Here is a 22,827-nt window from a genome sequence, read left to right on the forward strand (position 1 = left end):
ATCGTTTCAAACTTCCTAGATTTTTACAATTGGGGATTCGAAGATAATATTTAAATTACAAATTTGAAAAAAATGAAACTGTAGCGTTTTAAAATGCAAATTTCTGTTTATTTATACGGCTTAAAGTTATTAATTGTTATTTGTTTTTGCATCAAATTGTCCAGTCCATTTATCAAAACACACGTTTAATTTATCAATTTTGCAGGACAACCAACCCATTTCAGCTGCGTTTTTCCTCTATGTGGAAAAGCACTTTTCTCGAAGAAGCCATTAGGTCATCTCGCAAAGACAATGTTCTCTGAAAGGATTGCATCCTACAATAAAACTTGCCCCTTTTCGAAACCTGCCACACTTTCCTTTCGCTCAAAATATTGTTCGATGAAAAACGAGCGTGTGTCTTCGGCTTTTATCCGGATCAGCTCTCGCGGAAATGAAGTTTCCACTTTTTGCCTCGTTATTATTTCCTTTGGTCACTTTCATCGTGACGCCTCGTCAGATTCAAGTACCGTAATAAATAGACGACGTGTTAATGAGCGTCCTCTCTCCATCATAATTTTCCGACACATGGATGGCTGTTGCTCGGCTTGTCCGTGACAAACAAGTATTTTAAAGTCGAGTCGACGATGTGAACAAGAAGTAAATGTCAGTTACGCAGGCGCTTCAATCATGCATCGTGGTCACGGCGTCGTCAGCGTCGTTGACGTCGCCGGCAGTCGGTATGTGGCTTCAGCGTGGACCCGACGTTCGGTCTAATGGCTGAAAAACGCGCGCGTTTTCGGTCCATCGTGGTTCTGGCAACTTTGGTCGTGGCTGTGACCGCCGATTATCTAGGTGAGGATTAGGCTTAATGTTGGGCGCTGCAATCGGTTTATTGCCGGATGGTTTATGGCCAGCGTGCTATTATTTTATTTTTATTATAGAAAATTCGAAAGTTGCGTGTGTTGGATTATGTGGAGCAGGGCCTCCAAACCTTCTGTTTGGGCTGCATTCCACGTGGACAACTTAGAAACAAGTCTCATTTAGTTGATTGCACTACTGCACTTTCGTGACTTTTTTCACTGCTAAAAACGGAATACATAAAAAACTCAAAACTTTACCAAACTCGAATAAAGTTGGATCGATTTCTGTTGGATATTTCTGTCATAATCTTAGAATCAGCTCGGGTTTCAAACTTTTGTATAATAGACAATCCACAAAAAATCTTTTATAGTTTCTAGCCGATTGGGTTCCGTTTCCTTCGGCAAACCATATGTGCGCTTATATCTCGTAAAGAAAATTTTTAAATGTGCTCACTGAGCCGAAATCTGTAGCTATTAGGTAAGTATTCAACTTTTAAGTCTGCAACGCTGCTTAATACAGTTTGAAAGAACTTTATCCATTAAAGAAAAATTAGTTCCTAAGCAGTTCCTAATGTGCATTTTATAGTGTACCAGTTTAGTGTTTTCGTTAAATTTATTATTCGACACTTTATAAAACTAATTATTAATAAAGTTGTTTATTTAGAAGAATATTTTAGTTAATTGTTAAATACAGTTGTGCAAATTAAATGTTTGAAAATTTCAAATTATTTATTGCGTGCTGAATCATTTGAAAACGATTAAGCGCTAATTCGTAATTGGGAAACAAACCGTCCAGTTTTTTATTCAATTTCGTTTGTTGTTGCATTAAACAGAATTTTGGTAATAGAATTTTAGAAATATCGGAATTATTTTGAACAACAAATGGTATTTCTTTTGTGTAATTAAAAATTAATTTTGCATATGCATCTTTTTTTAGATGCAGGCAATAATTTGTATGTGTTTATACTTTTTATTTATTATCCAATTGTCATGTTAATTTAATGATTGTCACACAAGAAAAGAAAAACGAATTAAATTGTTGTATTAACAATTTCATTTCGGCCGCACATATCGCGCGAACGCCGTCATAAATTATGTTGAACGTTAATGTGATGGAAGTATCTCCTGCCAGATTAAGGCGTTGTTTGAGGACCCCTGATGCAGGGAATAAGTGTGGGCGGATTGAGCAGCGAACGAGGCCTATAAAAATTCGGTCAAGGGTCGGATTTTATACTTTACATCGGTCTAAGCTAAAACTCATTGAATAAATAACGAGTTTCTATCACTTCACCTATTAATCGATAATAACGGAGGAAAATGCAAAAGTCAGTGGGCAAACTGATAAAGCCATTCCAGGGAAAAATGTTGCCGCCTCCTCGAATACTATACTAAATATTCATAAAACGTCGAACGGGCCGCCACCTTATCCTGGACTATTATAAGATATTGGTCCTGGGTACAAGTGGCTCCCATTCATAACCCTCACGTTGCTTTTACCGCTCCGTTACCCTCACCTAATTGGACCGTTTGGGGTTGTTGGGGTTAACAAGATAACACTTCAGTTTTCTTTCAGGTGAATTTACGACAGGTGTCAATTTTCAAGCGGTTAATGGTCCAAATTTAATCTTCTTTCATGCCTGACCGTTTAAACTTGTTAAAATCTCTCCACACTTTCTCGAGAAGTTTGCAGCACGCGCCCCGACGCGACCGCAATACCTAATAAATGCACCGCCACTAAATAACCCGATATTAACGAGATTATTGCCGCCGACAGCGAACCCTTTCAAATGACCAACTTTTCCTATTTAACACCACCTTTCGCACCCTACTTTAATCCCAATAAAAACACGATTCTTCTTGGGGATATTTTCATAATCGGCCGGGCCTCCTCGGATTATCCCATAGAAAATTTATCGGCACAATTAAATTTTGAAGGAAGTTTTCCACCGTGATTTACGAGCGTTTACCTCCACTACTTTCTAGATTTCGCGATAACTGCGTGAAGCGTCTTATTTTCGTGTTCCTCTTGCCTTATTTTTACGCGTTCATTAGAAAGACTATAAAAATTAAGAATTGTTTATACGGCAGTCTTGTTTTTGAATACCTTTAGGAGTAGTTAACATGCAAATTAAGAACGTAAAACAGCTCGGTGCATAAAAAGAACTAATGAGCTTGCAAATTTTCACACTTTTTATTCGTTTTTTTAATATTGCACTTTGAGAGCGATTAAAACAAAGTGCAGGCGCCCCGTCATTATCATGCTAACTTTATTTTCGTATACTGCAATAAAGCAAACAGTACACGCTCCACTGATAAAATACCCAAGACAATATCTTTTTCATAAAAAATACATACAACAATAAAAAAGAAAGCACCATGAAAAAATATTGTACGCCGTTATTTACATTCCTGAAAACCAGCATAGGTTTTGTGCTCGTAAGTGAAAATATATCGCCATGTTGGGGAGAAAAAATATGCTGGGGTTTTTAAAACAAGGACCTGATCAGCCCTTAAATTTTTAACAGCTTTGGTTGGAACAGAATGTCGCCAGGAATGTTGTACTAGGAGAAAACACACAAAAAAACATAATTATTTATATAATGATGCTGTTTAAAAATTTCAAAAAGGATTTATTTAAGTTTTCTTTGAATTCAATGCTTTTTAATTATTGCTCAACTATAGAGCTTTTCTCGCTCTTGGAAAGATATTTTAAAATATGTATTATGACAGAAGTCATTATACTAGGCTTAAATATGTTCAAATGAATTTAATTCACTTATTAAAAAATTAACTACACTTTGGTCTGCATTTACCAGTTATATTTTCAAATTTAAATGTTGTCACATAGTGCAGCAAATGTTCAATCTGTAACATAATGATCCTACATAATTTTTAATTATTTTAAAATATACAGTACCATTTTAATAATGCGACTCCAATAAATTTAGCAAACTGAAATAAATTCATCAATAATAATTATATAAATTAATGCAAATATTAAATTACGAGTCAGAAATGTTTACTAAAACCCTGAAATTGAAATAAATGATCTCTTTTCGTTATTTTTAAGTTCTGTTGTAAATCGAAACCCCTTGACTAAAAGAAGTCGTGCTTGGCAACCCTTTGTACTATTTTCTGTAATTCCGGCGAAAAATTGTATAAACTCATTAAGGAAAATGCCGTTACAGGTCTACATTTGTTGCGTCTATATCGTCGTGATTAGCCATTTGCCAAATTTACCACGAGATTAAGACAAACGACTGAAGAATTAACTTTTTTTTTAAATTACAGAGTATTCTGATGAATCACTCGTATTTATCTGGCACAAGTATGACACTGACCTTCTCAAATCCGTTTTTCTTTCTCCTCCACATATTTGCCAGTTCTCGTTTTGTGGTTATGAATATTTTACGCAGTCAGCAGGCAGCGCATGTCTGTTCAATGTCTTTCTAACCCCCGCAGAAGAGACAATTTTAGCGGATATTGTAAAATTAGGGGCGGTAATAACAGGAATTTTATGCGAAAAATCAGCGGAATTTAATACTGCGAGGGTGGTTCTGTTCTTATTTTAGAATCGTATTTTACGCTTTAGATGTACGCAGATTAAAATAATTAAAATCAAATGCATATAATAAGGAAACCGACTCTCACTTCGCGGAGATAATAAGCAGTAGCTTCATATTTATATTATTAGGGGCGACCCTAACAAGGAAGCCATAAACTTTATTAAACTTTTTTCACGATTACTCTTAAAGCTAACGTAGCATTTTTTCTCATTCTCTGGATCTGGTGTCTTATTAGTGCAGCTGTAATGAGATTAGCCAATAATTGCTGAAGCTTTTCTCATTCTCTGCAAACTTTAAAAGAATTTACATTACATGACTTTTTGTAGCAACGCTGCTCTCTACAACATGCTGCATTAAAATTTTAGTAATTCAAACTCGCATTGCACAGCGAAATTATTTCATCAAAAATTCGAGACGACAATGTCAGTCAGGTGGTAAAAACAACGTTGCCAAGCTATTCTGCTGACAAGTTGAAATACAAAACAAAAAATTACAGTGATAACATGAGTTGGGAGTTTCTTGGAGTTGTAAAGTTTCCAAGTGCTATGCAGAAGAGAAAGAAAATTAAGGAGGAGAAAACTTCAAATATAATGACTTAATAAGATGGGTAATAGCTGCAAGAATTGTTAAAGTTGTAAGATATCGTGGATGAAAATACTTTTAGCGAGATGAGGTGTAAAACGAAAGGTAAATCAACGATCGGGAATTCATATCTTTGCCTCACTGAACTGTTGTGGAGGTTTAACCTAGATTTTACTACTTTCGTATTTGGATCGAGATATTTACTTTTAGAAATATGAATTTACGGAATATATTTGCTTACAATATTTGTCCATCATGGTACATCCACAAATACATAAATTTTTAAATAAATATATATAAAATACAACTATCTGCATCGACAAAAACTGTTTTCCCTGAATCGGTATCTTTCCAAAGAACTTGTTTGTTGCATCGAACAGCGATATTTCCTATTTGTTTGTTCATTCAAATCAAGGTTTGTTTATTCAAATGTTACTCATATTTACGTAAAATCTATGCAACCTGCAAATTACTCGATCTGCCGTTAATTTCAGTTGTTTAAATACCTGTGACACAGTTCCAAATTTTTGTGCTAAGGCAATTAACTAATAAACATATAGCCCTGAAACTGCTGACATTCAGTAGATTTTTCTCTGGAATGTCTGCGACGAAATGTAATTTTCATTCACAGGACTTGCGTCGGTTACTTTTATAGTTATGAATGCATTTTGTCACCCACCTAAAGTTTGAAAGTAATTTTAAATATGATAAAAAAAGCTGCAGATAGCAATCTAACTGTATCTGTTTCTCTTTCCGAGAAAATTAAATTTTTCAATGTAGCGTGGTCTTTAATTTATTTTTCCTAGTCCGGTGTGTTCTCGTTTTAATTTGAATTACCGTTTTTGTCCGGTTCTATATTTGGTTGATTTTATGCATCAAATGGCTTTTACCCAGTGCATGTGGTAATTTTAATAGCTTCCGTAGCGTGAAAACGTAATGTACGTTTACTTAATGACTTTCCTTTTTATTGACCCTTAATGAAGCTCTGGTGTTGAATTAATGCTCAGCTCAAGTTCGCCATAATTCGCACCATCGAATTTAACTGCGGATTAAGCCTAGATTCGTTCGTGCTTGGCGAATAAAACAACATATTGGCCAGATAAACGCTCATACGTGCTCAAAAATGGCGTGTGATTGGAGAAAAACGAGGATTTCATGTGGGTATATTTTGTCCCATGTTTTAATGCATAAGTTGATAGCGCAGGAACGTGAGTTCAAAGCGTACGTGAACATTTACAAATTTAGTTTAGAGTTAGGGGTCAGCACGTAGAGACGGCCGGCACTGGCTGACGATGTGGGAGATGATTGGATCACTTTTATGAGTTCCCGAGGGATAAACAACGCATTTACCGACGAGAAAACACAAGCTAAGCGGGAAATAGCGCGGATGAGTGGTCGGATCACCGCACAACTGCACGTGCACTTAGCATAGAAATCGCCCCAGTCAAGATGCACCCCCGACACCCTTGTATAACATTTCGCAAATCTAATAACGCACCGAAAAATGAATTCCGACTCTCCCTCGTGAGGGACAGAGGCGTACAAAACTCGAGGAATGGGTGACGCTTTTTCAAGAATACTATTTTTTCACTTTCCTACAACAACTTCTATTGTACCCCACTGGGTTCTAACTGGATTTCCGGCGTGTGGCGGCAATGTACAGGCGGTTCCAAAACAATTTTCTTCGCATTCTGTGGATTAGGGAGACGAGAACGTGCGCGGAACATTAGTCAAATGGTGCGCAAATTACATTCGTTTGCCAGGAATTTCATTTTCACTCCTACAGGAGCTCATTTCAACAATTCAACACATAAGCTAGAATAAAATAATAAGACCTTTTATTATCAATTTGGGTGGGTTACTTGTTATGTTCCTAGTTAAAATTGACGCTTAGAATTTATTATCAACCTTGGAAAAGATAAATCACCATTTATTGTTTCTACAAAATCAAAAATGTATAAATTATTCGAAGTTGACAGTCAATTTACAAAACCATAAATTGATTAGAAAACAAACAATAATGAAACGGTTTGTATTTAATATATTCCTATATGGTAATGATAACAATGAACATTTATTTGTTTTTAAATTATTATTTAGATAAACAATAGGTACGGAACGCATATCAAATAATATGGAACACCGAAAAATCCGTAATAAATATCTCCCAAAATATTGTAAATATTTAGAGAGTCGTTTTGGAATTTTGAATATCTGAGAGCGGATTTCACGCAAGACAAGCGCGAGAAAAACGATCACAAATACAACATTTATCTGTCTTTAAATATTTTGGAACTAAAAAAATTTATTATTTATCTGAAGATATGGAGAACTGAAAATTCCAGTGCTTACTTTCATTAAATTGCTACAGTATGTCAAATTTTAAATCACGAAAAGCCACAACAATAGTTACATTCTTATATCTTTCTGCATTTATGGGAAACCTTAAAAACATTAGTTTATTTTTTTAGTTCTTTCCTCTCTTCTGAATACTATTTTCAGAATAGAAAGTAACGTAAAAAACATACTAGTCGATTAAGATCGTGAATGGATAACATCTAAATTCAAGATTATTGTAAATCAATACGCTCGTACCGCGATAGTAGTCCTGGGATTATGATTTGTGTTATACTTACACGTAAATTATAGTCGTTTTCGATTTAAAAAGAAAGAATTGTTATCTTTATATTACTATATTTTCCGAGCAGAATATTCATTTTATAAACATATTTCGACGTATAAAAATACCTGTGTTTATTCTGTTTATTCAACAATAATCAAAATGTAAAAAGGTACGCATACTAAATTTTGCATTGTCAGAATGAGTATTGTTGATGTACCATTTTTAAATAGCAAAATAGATAACATCGAGAATAACAGGAAAAATTCAATGATAGTATTTATGAAATTTATTTTTTTTGCAATTTAAAACACCAGAACATCAATAACATGTAAACCGTGTCAGGTTTGTTTGTTTATATAGAATTCAATTTATCTATATATTAAAGTGACCACATGCTACATGAAGTTGGCTACCATTACCATGTTGTTACTAAAGCTATTATTTTAGTTTCAGTAACAAAAAGTTGCGCGTGTAATTGTTGTAAAACCGAGCTAAAATTTTCAAAAGTTGTAGTTGCAGTAATTAATTGTTAAAGTAATTATCTAATACCAGTGTTTATAATTTCTATGTTTGTGTTTGATTTCCTTGCGAACAACAATCTTTGATAATTGAGGAACTAATCAAAGACAGTCGACATCATTTCTCTATTTATCAAGAACTTGTGTTGATTTATACAAGGCAGCAAACTCGACCTGGGGATTTTTAATTAGCTAGCAGCTAATTTCGCAGACATCACCCAGTTTTATTATTTAATAAAGAAATTCTTCAGAGCGCATTACTCGAGGCTGCAATCGAATTCTTTATGGTGCTTGGTGTAAATTTTACGTTGGGACTGCAAAAAGGATTTATTTGTTTTCGGATTTATTTACCGCTCGGTAGTAGTGGAATTTATATTGGAGTAAGAAATATTTGTTCCATTTAATATTAAACTTAATATTAAAACTAAAAATTTTACTTAAAAAACGAAATATTTTTGCTGTGATAGCATACACTCACTGGCTCTCCGTTTCAGTATGAATTGGAGTTTAGCTAAATGGACCAACATTTCAATGTTGTCCGGAAACATTTAATAAATGACGTACGTAGTCAGCGGATAAATCAACATTAGATTCAGAACGCTTTATTAAATTCCTATTTTGTCGTGTTGTGTTTTTTCCATGTTGTGTAACCATGCGTTTCTATCTTGTTTGCATTATTCGCAACTGTCAATTTTCCAGAATTATAAAAACGAGATCTAAATTTTTTGTAATTCTCTAAAATTAAATGAAATGGTAACTTTCTGTGACGGAAGGACTGGTAATTAAGCGCGTATAATTTTCTAAATTTAAAACTGTCGATCGCTTTTCCACCGTTCTAAATTTTAATTAAATCTGAAACTTATCTCAAAGGGTTATCGCGAATTTGGGATGACGGAATGAAGCTGAACATCCGGAAATATGAGAGTAATGAATAAGATACAGTGCTAACAAGGATTGTTTGCTTTTATTACAATAATAATGAAAAATTTAATAGCACACCATGTGGACGGTAGGGTTTACTCTAGACTTTTGTTTGCTTTGAATCTGTTACGAACACATAAAATTATCATTACTCCAACAAAAATATAAATCATTAACGCATTCCTGTTAGGATTTGCTCGTCCCTTGTTTGACTAATTTATAAATTCACACTCGATTACAATTTAGCGCTTGAAAATTTTCGGTTTATATCATGATAATGCATACTTTTTAATATGAGATAAAAGTAGGCATAAAGACAACCAGATATTGCAGTCTAATGTGAAGTTATAGCCTCTAACAAGGTGTGTAATGCGGATTTTATTAGGCCCCTAATCCTTGTTAAATTTTAGGATGCTCCAGCATTTTATGTTAAGCCAAGCCGGTATAGTTTACATAGCAAATAGTTTCCCAAACATACAGGTTTATAATCTATTATCGTAAAACTAATACCGCGAAAAGGTTTATGGATAATTTCGCCTTGTTTGAGACGAAAATGGGCTACCACAAGGGAAAAATTTCGTTTTGTTGCGGTTCCACAATACGAAAAACCATTTTTAGGAGATTCTGCTTTCACGGATACGTGACTCCCTAATTTTCCACACAAACACGTTGCCACAAGGTGTGGAGAATGGGGATGAATAATATTAAGACTGCCCCTAAATATCACGAAGATTGTAAGAGCGACTTCCTTGTCTATCGCTAGTCTATGTAAAGCCCGTGCTTAACTTTTCTTTTAGTTAGACTAGGGCGAATTAAGTCTAATATTTACCCTCCTGATTGAAAGTATTGCATTACGGAATTTACCTGAAGTCTCCATCTCTTTCTATGCACATTTTCGTGTGCTCGTGAGATTTTAACGAAGCGTCCAAATATCGTGTTTTGCTGACATGATTCAATACCACTTAGACGCCCATCCATTAGACGTTCTTGCGTTTTGACGAACTCAATAAGTCCATTAGTAAATATTGCTTCGGTAATCAATAATTTCATTTCTTACGGATAAGAACCCGATAATTACAAGGGATTTTCGAGCGAAGAAAAATTATTCAAGAAGCTATAACATTTCCATTCCCACACTGACTATTCGTCATTGCCTGGGACAGCTCGTCATATTTTGTTCTAGTTGGAAATTATGAGTGAAACTTGAACAATCAATCAACGAAATAGTGTGAAATTTCCCGGTGGAAAATCTTTACAGCTAATTGTAAGAGCGACACAATAGTAATTAAATTCTCCGTAGTTATCTAATTAAGACGAACGAATTAGAACAGTGTTTCTAAATTAATTTTACGTTCGTTGGCTGCAGCTCGATAAAAATATAGATTTGACGAGTTGCTTAAATTAAGAGAGTAATCGCTCTATATTTGTACAAGCGCTGTTTATCGAAGCTATATTCACAATTTTTAATTAATTAACGATTGCCAAGACGCCCTGTTAAATAAATCATTTCTAAACCACCTGCTTGTTTACGGAATGTCAACATCAGGCACTATTGTTTTGCTAGAGTGGTATTAGACCACAACAAAAAAAAAACTGCAAGTATTTTGATATCAGCAATAACAGAAATCGGAACGGGAAAAAAGTTTAATACACTTTTCGTTTTACCTCACAAATAAACAATTTTTAAAACGATGAATTGGATACCTAGAAAAAGCAGGCATTTATCAATAATAAACAGTTCGTATTTGATTTATAAACTTGTGCATTCAGGAATCAATACTCGTACCGTCTCGAAAGTGCTGGAATAAACTATAAAAATGCTCGGATGGAGAGTTAGACACACTAATTTGATAGCAAACTGAATTATTTTCAAATAAACAGAATAAATACTCTGTGAAGAGTTCTAAATATTTTCACACTGACTCCAAGAAAATCGATGTCTAACTTAGGAAGTTAAGAAAACAAAAATTCAGGATCTAGTCTCTCAACAGTATAAAATTCAAGGTGATACTGAGGACTTAATAATAAGTTAATTTTAGAATTAAAAAATCTACGAAAATGACTTCAAAATAAAAAAAATGCGCGCTCAGGATATTGAAAACTGGAGTCCTTTGAGTGAATTTATTTTCAATGTCGGAAATCTAAAAACTAAAAATAATATTAAATTTAAATAAAATACATCTAACACTTCAAAGGACAAAATCTTGAAAAATAAGAAATTTTAAATGAGAGAAGTTCGTACAAGAATACTAATAGAATTCACACGATTTGTTTAGAAAGAAACAATTTTTAGGTTTATAAATAACGAAACAACCAAAATCAATTTTTATTTTTATATGGTAAAGCAACTGTAATTGAACACACCAACAATTTCAATTTTATAGCGAGCTTTGATTAACAATTTTCTGTGAATAATTAAACTAAAAAAAAAGTAGGTAGGTACCAAACATTTTTACCAAAATTGTGTGGTGAGAGAATTGTGTGAGGACTGTAAATGAATACTAATTAGAATTTGAAAAATAATACCTATTGTTATCAATAATAGAAACAGAAGTTTTCAACTGCGAACTCGGCTTTAATTAAGTGTCATTTGCATGGAGAATGAAACTTTTCCAACTACTTAATGCTAGAGCTCTTGCCTATTTCAACCACATGTATTTGCACAGATTTTTTCTGTCATAAATTACAGAAGAGAGGCATTAACAATGATAAATTATAACGGTCTTCCTACTGCACATATTTTTACTTTCTGGAAGTCCATAACTTAGCGTGATGTGTTATGAAAATGTAAATTTACCTTTAAAAATGGATGCAAGCTGTTACATCATTTACAACTTTGAATAAAAAAATGTATAATATTCTATGAGCCGTAATGAATTACTGCTAAAATTAACATAATGTTAACCGGAGACACATGTGAATGCTGGTCTTGTCTAAACTTTCATTTGTCCTTTTTGTTTCCGGTTGAAATTAGAACCGACACCCGTCAATTCTGTGATTAAGCAATTCACTTTATCAACGTCTGAAAAATCGCCTGTAATTATTCAAATTCGTCCATTTACAAAAAGACCACGTGCAAGGATTTATTAAGAAGGGACAAGCTAAGAGCCGAACCGTGGCCCTGGAAAATGAACATATTTTTATTAAAGGCGTTATAACCTTCTCATTATTAAATGGCGAAGTTTCATTAAACGAATTCGAAAGCATGGAGGACGTTTGATGATAGTTTAGTCCTAACACGAACTGGTACAAATGCTTAACACCTGTGATAGAGCTCAGAATACACATACGTTGATTTTATCGCTCCCTATCAAGGACTACCATCTTAAAATAGGTTCCTACTCGATTAATTGCTAATCAATACAGTCCTTCCAATTGAAAAAAACACCAGACCTCATGTAAATCACGACGAGCGGGTCTTTGGGGTCGATCGGAAATGGCATCGTTGTAACCTACACTCTACACTTACGGAATAGAAGTAGTCATACTTTAACGACGATGTCTTTATCATTTTCAATTTATGTTTCGCTTCTTCCATGTGGGGTAGAAAACGAAGCGTTTGGATTTGACAAACCTCGACATTAACAAACGATTTCTCCGACTATTGTATCGCCCCTAATTGCGTGTTTACATAAACTTGCTACAAAGACTCGAAATAAGTTTGAAATTAATGTCGGCTGGTAAGAGTCAAAACATGAACTGCCATCTCTATAATTTATGGATCAAAAACATTATTTACATTTGAAAGAATTTTTGCCGCGACATAAAAAGAATTTTAGATGGGTTATTTAGCATGTACACAATTGGATGTGACGTGCACGTGTCGTGCCAATAATGAATATTTGACTGAAATTGTCGCGCTCAAAAGTTTTGATATGTGCCGTTTATTCTTAACTATATTTACTACTTAGTTACATTCAAATGAAGTTGAATTATTAATAAGTAAATCGATATTCAATTGACGACAATACACACAACAAAGGGCTCAGAGTGGACTACTTCAGGTAATTAATTTTTCAAAAGTTGAGCTAATCAAGCTGACAAACTTTCCAGTCTCAGTGTTCATGTTCCGACTTTTTCAGAGGTAGAAGTTTCCTCAAGAGGACAATTTATTTTGATTTACATAACACCAAAGTTGCTGTTAACTATCTAATCGAATCTATTAAATATTCCGGAGTTAATTAGTTCTCGGAATTCCCGACTGACTTGTGCAGTTTTGCAGTTTTTTTTTACCTTGATTAAAATAGTAGCAAACCGACAATGTATTGTTGGTTTTGACAGTGGATCACTAAATTGCAGGTCTTTGTAATATCACAGGTTTTGACTGACATTCCTCCTAGCCAAATAATTTGTCAATATCAAAAGCCTGAGAATTACGCGACAAATATTCACCCCATTTCCGAACTTGTATTTTTGAAGCTATTGTGAGCAAGTCACGACACGCCATTTTCAAAATAATTATTGTATTTATCGGCGGTAATAATGGCGGGTTAATTTTTCACGTTTGATGAAGAATTGTAGATTCCATTAATAATTTCCCTTGATAAAAGAAGCGGAGCTATAAAGCGAAGTTTATAAATTAGTTAGACGGTAAGCGATTCGATGGCTCTAATGTCTCTTTAGGTTGCACAAATAACCACCTTTGTTTTACCCGTGTTCTGTTGGAACATTTATTGACTGAGAGTAATACATTTCTTGACAATTCTCAAGATTTTACCTTAGGAAAAAAACAACGGAGTGATGTGGTTTTAATTGACGTTGATTCTTGAACGAGATTTGATATAATTACTGTCATGTTTGCTCATCTTTCTCTTTGGTTTCTTGCCAAGTTTCATTAAGAGCTTTAATTAAAAAAACACTGACTAGAAGACAATATTTACAGCGATAATAACTGATGTCGTAAGTGCAATACTGGTTTCAAGGAATTGATTATTTCACGTTCACAATTTTGATAAAATATTGATTTTGGCATTTGGAAGAGTTAATAAACTATTGAAAAAAAACAAACCTAAATTTAAAGTACAAATTTTAGCAATACATATTAGCAATTTTTGCTTGGTTTTGAAAACAAAAATTGCTAAAATATGGTTCTTTCACTCTACAATTGTACCATTTAGTGAAGCTAATAAACTCCTCAAATGGAGTAACTTTGCCAAATTTTGTAGGTGTAGCACAACGATTATAAAAATTACGAATTTTATCAACAGGTATTGACAATTTTTGCTCGGTCTTAAAAACAATAACTTTCAAAATCCTAATTTGATAAAGCGAAAAAACTACGTAAAAAAAGTAACTTTCCTCAATTTTGTAGCTATAGCACAAAAATTATTAAAATTACAAATTTAAGCTACAGATATTGGCAATTTTTTCTTGATCATAAAAGTAAAAATTTCTAAAATTTGAATCTTCCGCTCTACAATTTTGCAATTTAATGGACTTAGTTGACTATTCAAAAATAGTAATTCTTTCATATTACAAAACACAAAAAGTATCCCTGATAAACCTAATTGCTGGAAATAAGCAAAAAAATGTAGGCGCATTCACCTAATTTTATTTCCATTTTCTGCTTTCTGTCACTGCATGAACCAAATGTGTAAAGCAATATAACAAGATACAATTAAATGGACACACAATTTTCACTCAAAAGTAATTTTAGTGTGACAACGCAAACAATCTGTAACCTCAAATTAATTTCGTTAATGTGGCCCGTGTAACGGGCAGTGTTTTTGCGATATTTACCAATACCTTGTTCTAATAATACTTCAAAATACAAATTTATTAGTGGTTTTTACGTTTATTTTTAAACAAAATTCAACTCAATAAACAAATTTATTTTAGAAGCCAAATGTTTAAATATTCTCAGCACCAAATAAATTGCTTTTAAGAAAAGGCAAATTATACCCTTTTTTCCTCAACATTTGAAAATTAATATGCATTTAGAAAAATCAATTGGCATTTAAAACTTCAAACAAAAAAATGCAGGAAGTTTGTTTCTAAATTTGTTTAAAAATGGTGGATGCGCCAGGCTGAGCTATGACATTTTTCGTTATTTGAAGAATTTAATAAACTTGCAATATTGTCTATGTATATGCTCATAGTTTAATTTGTTGTTCAGTTTTCTATACGAAACAAATTATGTTTCATTTTTAAAATTTGAAGCCAATTTTAATAGTTTGCTCTCAACATCTTAAGCTTTAATTAAACTTCAGGAACGAAATATTTTTTAAAAAACAACGATGTTTTTAGAGAGCACACTTTCACGTTCTGAAAAAGCGACACCTACATGCTTGTATGTTTAAACAAGAAAGAACAAATTGAGCACAACAGTACGATTTCCTTTTATATGAAAAACAATAACATACATTCATATTTTATTCAATTACTTTACAGAGTCTTGCACAAACTTTATGCTACAATAAAATTACACAAAGTCTACATAAGTATTCTCCATGAAATGACTTGACTATTTCAGCAGACTTTTCACACAAATATTCGTAAACTGTTTTGTGTTAATTATGTAAAGTTCGTGCTATAAAAACCGTGACAAACGAAAACGTGATCGTTCGGTCACAAAAAATACGAGCTTCCCCAGAGAGACATAATCCTTTCAAGGAGACGTTTGCTGTGTAATTAGCTGTGAATAATTTTGTAATTGAAGCGTGCATAATTTAAGATTCTTATTTATTCGAAGAAGGCAAGTTAAATGTTACTTTATGTTGAAGTAATGTGGTCAATTATAATGTGAATGATACAGTTCTAATAATAATTAATTCAACGACTGTCGATGGGGCTTTTTTAGTGAGCGGGCCTCGAAAGATCGCTAGATTAAAAGTAGCGTGACCGGGAGGCATAAAAAGAAAATATCACTGCAGAAATGAAATTTTCTCCTCTCTAATTCGGCCCCCCTTAAATATCAAACAAGGCAATAAAGCACAATTTTCTCTATATTCCCGTCGCCGGCGCTCATTTTTCCTGCATGTTATGCATGTATAGGTGGCGGTTTCGCATCCCCGCCCCCAGCCGGTCCAATGATTTCAATCCATATTACTTCCGCAAAGTGGAAACATTCTCTGGATTTTATGATTGCGCGCAATATTAGCTATTTGTTATTTTCACAGTCGGCTTAAATCTACAAATGTCAGATTCAATCGCGCGATTTAAATCGAATGATGCAGTCGCATGTTCTACAATATGCAGTTGAAACTGATGGGATGTTAAAAAGCTTTGATATTCCCGGATTTAAAATTCTAGTTATTAAGAAGAAAGATCTAAGCTGACCGTTCAGTAAAATCAATGTGGTGGCGTTTTCGCGTGAGTTACCGGAATAAAATACAAATTTCAACGGAACATGTAGGGGGACTATAAATAAATATATGAGGTTTATGATTTCTTTGAAGCGCACAAAATGAGGCCATTTGCTGCAAATTGCAGCCAATTAACAGCTTGTTGTCGTTCGTGTTTTTACAGTCTTTTTTGTCGAACAAATGTGTCGTTGTTTCCTCTTATGCGACACGTGTATTAATAAACCCGTGGATATATTTTTCAACATCAAAGATAAAAGCAGGGAAACAGTTTCCACTAAACTAAATTAATTAGATTAGAAATTCTTGTGCTAATGAAATGACTAAGGAAAATTTACTTTAATAACTTTTGGTCTGCTAATTTAGACGACCACCTTTTTATTTTATTTCAGCGGTGTCCTCATTGAAAGCCCTACGCTGTTTTCAACATTCGGTTTTTCTTTTCTAGACGATAAAACGTTGAGATCGCACGTATTTGCTTTATGACACCTGTTTGCCACCATTGAGACATCTTACAAGTGCACTTCTTTTACAGCGGTATCCAAATATGTTTCTCTAAAACGGACAATTTTATTTTCCTTCGTTTTTATTTTTACATAACGCCACTCGTGTGTTTCGTCCGATAAACAACATTATCTCTTGGTTTGCATTTATGATTAAATTTTCTGGTAAGAGAATGAGTTTCTTGGCGTCAGACTATCACTTAATATAATCACGATAGAGTATATAAGATCAGAAAAGAGCTCGGAGACTCAGAGTGTATTCAATCACTTAAGAGAAGTCTCTCTGGGTCCGCCGTGAAAGATCCAAAGACTGATAATGATAAATACCTCAAGGAAAGAACAGCAGGACCAACATTCAATTATACTTCGTCATTTATTTCAGGTTCTTCGTCGGAATTTCGACGTTTGCAAATGTTTGAATTTTTGTCCCAAAATAAACAGACAAATCTTTCGGAAACTTTAGTGTTGTGTATTATTATTTTATTGATTCAGGCTTTACGTGTTTAATGAGTGTCGATACACAAATGGAAAGAAAATATTTGGAGAGGGTCAATATAATGGGGGAATACAATCGGCTACGATTCCTATTTTTAACTCTTTCATTCTGTTTGATGTGATTGACATTGGTAGTTTGCTCGGTCACCTTTCCGCCATAAAAATACAAATCATAATTTGATTCTGCTATCACGTTTATTAGAAATAATGTTTGATTTACATTTATTTCCTTACAAAAACAAATCGTTTCAAATAATTCAATAATAATCACCATTTAAAAATCAATTTCTGATGTGAAAAATTTTGATTATGAAAGAATATTTCAAAAACTCTACAGAACTTAAAAAATAACTAATCAATCATGAAAATAAACAATTTAGGGTATTGGTGCAGTCGAAACTGTAATAATGACCCAGACGAAATCAAATCAATTATTTCAATTTGGATGGACCAGAAACATGCTCATAAACATAAAAACAGCGTCTGTGTTGGACAATGTTTTGCAAAGACCATTAATACTCTGCTTTATTTCTGTGCCATTTTAGAGTTTATAGTGCGGCTGATAATAATTTATATTGTCGTTAAATCCAAATTGTGATTTTCCTTAAATTTCGGTGTGAATAAAACGCAGTGCTCAGAAATAATCTTTAATGAAATTGTCTCCTATCCATGAGATTATTAGTCTTACCTGCAGTACTGCCATCATCTGTACCGGAACATTAATTATAGCCTTAATTACATTTCCCTCCGAACTGTTAAAGACGATTAGGTACAGCATTTGCAGCATGATAGCCTCGTAAGTTTCGCTTAAAATTCATCACTAAAGCAATATTAGAATCTAATATCAGCCATTTCCAGTTCCGTGTTTAAGAGTTCGCGGGAAAATTTGCAACAATAACTCACGCTCAACACATGTTCTGTAAAAATTTTCCGGCGACGATTCTTGAAGGAAATTAAAGAAATGAAAAATTCGCTCCGCCACCTGGAAACATGAAATGTGCACTTAATGTTAGGTACACTGGTAACGAACGAAGTTTTTCCTCGTGCTCATGCCTCGAACACTATTAGAATGGGATACGTGCGAGGGTGAAAGTCGCCGAGCTTTGGACCGGAAGTCCTGTGGAGCTTTGTTCGTTCGCTAATCTGTGTCGCTCTGGTTTGCTCGCAGCCAGTCATTAACACACTCCATTAAATTACTGCACCCGGGAAATAAACTGGCGGTGTTATTAAGAACACGGTGAATGCATATTTCATTAAGTGATGAATTTATTAAGGTTTTTTTTCACTTGTTTGGGAAATAATGAGATTTTTTTTGCAGAGAATCCGAAATTCAGTGTGCCGATCACCAATGTTACTGTACCAGTGGGAAGAGAAGCCATCCTAGCCTGTCTTGTGGAGGATTTAGGAGGATATAAGGTTGGTTTTTTAATTCTTTTAAAAGCTGACGAGAGTTGAGATTATTCGCTTTACGCTAGGCATGTGTAAACTTGGAAATTAGCTCGGCAATTTTCAGGACATAAATTATTCATTTTTATCGATCTGACACGGATCACGACATAATCTGTCCTAATGAAATAACCAGTGTAACATTATAATATTAAACTCCTATTTAAAGTAATTATAAATATAATATAATTATAATTAAATATAAATATTTAAACGTGAGACAATATTGTATATACACTAAACCGGAAAATTTATTCTGTTTATTGATGGAAAAATGGTCTTAATATTGTTTTACTTAAATATTAAAATTCTCTAAAATTTAAAATATAACAACTTCTTAAAAATTTGTTCCACAGACAACAGATTACAAGAATAAATAATGACAATAAATTTAAAGAACATGCTGTATACAGTCGTAGCTGCTTTGATACAAATGTACCAAGCAAAACGAAAGCACTTGATGTACTAAGCTTATTTAATACATTACAGAAATATTGCAAAAATTTGTCACAACTTTGTAAAACAAGTAAGTTTCGGGAGCCTTGTACGAATTTTTATCATCGATTGTATTCAAATACGTGTTCAACATTTCTTGGGCGATTCTTAAATCTACGTGCTACTCTTTAATCAATAAACAATTTTTAAATATTTTAATAACGGCACTAAGTAGTTCTGTAGTTTTAGAAGCTAGTGAAACTGAGATATCCAAGAAAATCACTGACATTAAAATCAGTTTGCACGCTCGCCAATCATAAATGCATATGCACAGCCGTCAATTCCCGAATGATTAATTAGCTTCTCGTATTCCCAACTCAAATCAACTATGGACATTAAAGTTGTTTTTCTAAAAATAACTAATCGCTCTCCTAATTGTTAAAAAGGCAGCGCGGATACAATTTTAAGAAAGAAAAATTGCTTTTTAAATGTTGCTCGAAGATTTGCATTTCTGATTATACTAACGATATTTCGCAATTATAAACTCCATGTGGCTATTTTAAGACGACCTTGTGACATCGTGAGCTCGGACATGGAAAGTTGTATTTAGTCGAATAAGCACAATGACCGCGATTGCGGTTTATTTCCTAAGCTGTGTCAAATAATGTGTGGCATGAATTTATCGGAGCTTTGTAAAACGGAATGGATTTAAGCTCCTAGATATAATTTTGGTTACGTATACAACCATGAATTACAACGCAATTTAGAGTTTTTGGAATATCCAGAGAAATCAGCGAACGGGTTTGTTTAGCAAACAGATAATTAACAGCACCAAAACGATGCATAGAGTTACGTGTATAGTCCAAGGATTTATCGTATTAGAACAAAGCAGATTAAAATTTTATAACCATTCATAAAACCTTGTTAGGAAAATTGGGTGTGTTATTGCTGTCTTACTCTCACAGTAGCTAGACATAAATAGTTTTCTTTCTAACAATAAAAATATAGCTAAATGTGGAAAGATTTATCGCCGAAAAATTTAAATCAAGGAACGGAACATTAAAATAGAAACGATCGAAACAAAATTTTAATAATATTTTTGTTTTTCTTAGAATATTCAAAATATCTCACCCGGCGCATCCACCATTTTCAACTTTTAATGATTGAATTTGTTCGAACAAAAAAGCTTCCCAATGTGTAAATGTTTTTGTAAAAGTCGTGAAATTATCCTCAGCGGGAGTTTGTTTTCATGCAGTCTCAATGTGTGGGTATTATATTAATACCGTACGTTTGATTGAAACACACTAAACCACCATGTGGTGTGGATGACTAACGACTAAAAAACAATTTATTTTGTTTGAGTAAAACCAAGCGAACGCAGCGAATCGGTTCTTTGTACCCTCGTCGGTAAATTAATATTCTTGCAAAGGCAGAATTCTGCTAATGACTTTGTTAACGTCGTCCTAACGAGAGTGACACATTCCATGCCGCTGTTTTATGGCCGATTATTTAAACAACACGTCAAAAATTACCCGTTTAATTTTATTAAACTAATGAAATTTTCATTAATTTTATCCGTCTACTCGCGCCGACACTGACAAATACCGCGGCAAAAATTAGTTTGTACAATTACTAAATTGCATGATGAGAACGAAACAAACACAAAAACGAGTCTTAATTGAATTTCCCGCACAAAATTGTATCGGTGGTAATAATTATTGTGTAACTGTAGAATGGCGATGATGAAAACAGACGCCCGAAGAATTTTTCGACAACCAACTGGGCGTCCAAACCGTCATTAGCACTGAAACAAATTAGTTTTGACGTGACTGCTTGCGTTTTTTACTAGCGTTCTTTTTGCTTCCGTATCTGAAATTTTTCCCTTTGTATTTCCTTTAGCGTGTCTTATTTGATTCTTCGTTGTCATACAAGAACAATGGGGATCGATCATGCGATGAGGATAACTCGGCAGGTGATGGAGGATTTGATATACATATTTTTAGACTCAACTTAATAAAGGTATTTTTTGCTGCTTAAACTTCAAGCAGAACACAGACGATATTAAAACTTACATTTATTTTTCTCCAGTTTTCTAAACATGACTAAAAGGGGTTTTAACAAACGGGCAAAAAATTCTTTTATACTTCAAACATTGCAAAACATTCTGTATGTAACAGTTACCAGTTAAGCATTTGGATTTTACCAACTTTTCCCGAACACGATTTTAGTTCCTTAAATAATTTCATGGCCGAGAACTAGGCTTCCCGCCATTACCTCGACATAACTAGAAGAAAATTACGTTTCCAGTTATGGCGACTAAAGCAGTGCTATACGTGACTTAGCCCTGTAACGAGCGTCGTCACAAAATGCAAAATGTCGACTGGCTATTTCTTTCGTCCTTTATTGGCGTCTTTCCAGGTGAATTAAGTAATATTGGAGCGTAACTGCTGACGTGTCGTTCCGTTTTTCATTGTTAAAACCGCAAATCCGTGTTTTCAAACTTATTGGTTATTGAGAGACGTCACTTGCTATGGCGACGGTGTTAAACTAAGTTAGCTAACTTCGTTTGCATGTAAGTTTGGGTCGCCACACCTTTTAATCTCTTCGGGTCGCTATTTAATACAGCTTTGTGAATCCGGGGTTTGATATTACATTACGGATATATCAGATAGTTATTTCGGGAGAATACGCGTTAATACTGAAATACAATAAGTGGTTTCAGGATATATTTGAATAGAAGCTCCATGGGATCATGGACTTGGGTCGCCACGACACGACAAACTTTCAATTTCAGTAACGAGACCAAGGAAGTGTTAATATTTATGAATTTTTACCACAATAACTTATTGATACTGTTATAAAACGCACTTGTAGTCCCTTTTTACGGATGACAGGAAAATCGTCGTCATTTAGATCAAAAAGTAGAACAGTAGAAATATCATTGTAGCAAATTTCGTGTGTGTTTGAACAGCCTGATTCCCTTTGTGCATATTTGTAGAGGAATATTGTCATCAAAAATGTATAAACACTAAATTAACACAGGAAACGATGCAAAACCCAAATTTTCCGAATGCCGAATAAAATCCAATTCGATTTTAATATGTGACTGTTCCAGAAATGTCGCTCCGATGAACGCAATAACCGCACAAATTTTAATCAAACAACCAAATAAAGTCATGCTGAAAGTGCCTGGAAGTTTTGTTATTACCTACTCTGTGACAACTGAAATAAAATCTTCGGTTTTTTAAATCGGTACGAAATAAATGGTCTATTTGGGTTTGTTTCTATTCACGCCCAATAAATAACTGAAGCAAAGCATTTTTGAAATTGACATACTCTGGCCTATTTAATTCATTGAATTACTAATATGTGTCTCAGCAATATTGAGTAAGCGATATATTTTGCTTAAAAACTGATGGATATGTGGCATTGTATTGGTGGAAATGGTAATTCCATCAAATAAAAAAGTTTAAATCCGTTGCTAAGTGCGATACTAAATTCTATTACTCGTAATAAAATAAAACAATGCGAGCTTCCTGTCACTGCGATTTACCATAATATAATTTATTAGTCTATTTGAAGTTGTTTAAAACAAACC

At 33.8% G+C, this 22,827-nt stretch overlaps 1 protein-coding gene across 2 annotated transcripts in view; it reads left to right on the top strand.

Moving 5' to 3' along the window:
- Window positions 1-683: 683 nt before the first annotated feature.
- LOC148172451 (neurotrimin-like) overlaps window positions 684-22,827 on the top strand; it is a 40,528-nt gene continuing 18,384 nt past the window's right edge. For both annotated transcript variants that reach the window (XM_088039336.1, XM_088039337.1), the window contains exons 1-2: window positions 684-831; window positions 18,667-18,764. In XM_088039336.1, the coding sequence (XP_087895462.1) occupies window positions 753-831; window positions 18,667-18,764 (177 nt within the window). In that variant the 5' untranslated portion in view covers window positions 684-752. The remainder of the gene's footprint in view (window positions 832-18,666; window positions 18,765-22,827) is intronic.

Source organism: Gnatocerus cornutus, chromosome 6 (genome assembly GCF_029298725.1).
Source record: "Gnatocerus cornutus isolate USDA-ARS CGAHR chromosome 6, icGnaCorn1.1, whole genome shotgun sequence".
Taxonomy (NCBI): Eukaryota; Metazoa; Arthropoda; class Insecta; order Coleoptera; family Tenebrionidae; genus Gnatocerus; species Gnatocerus cornutus.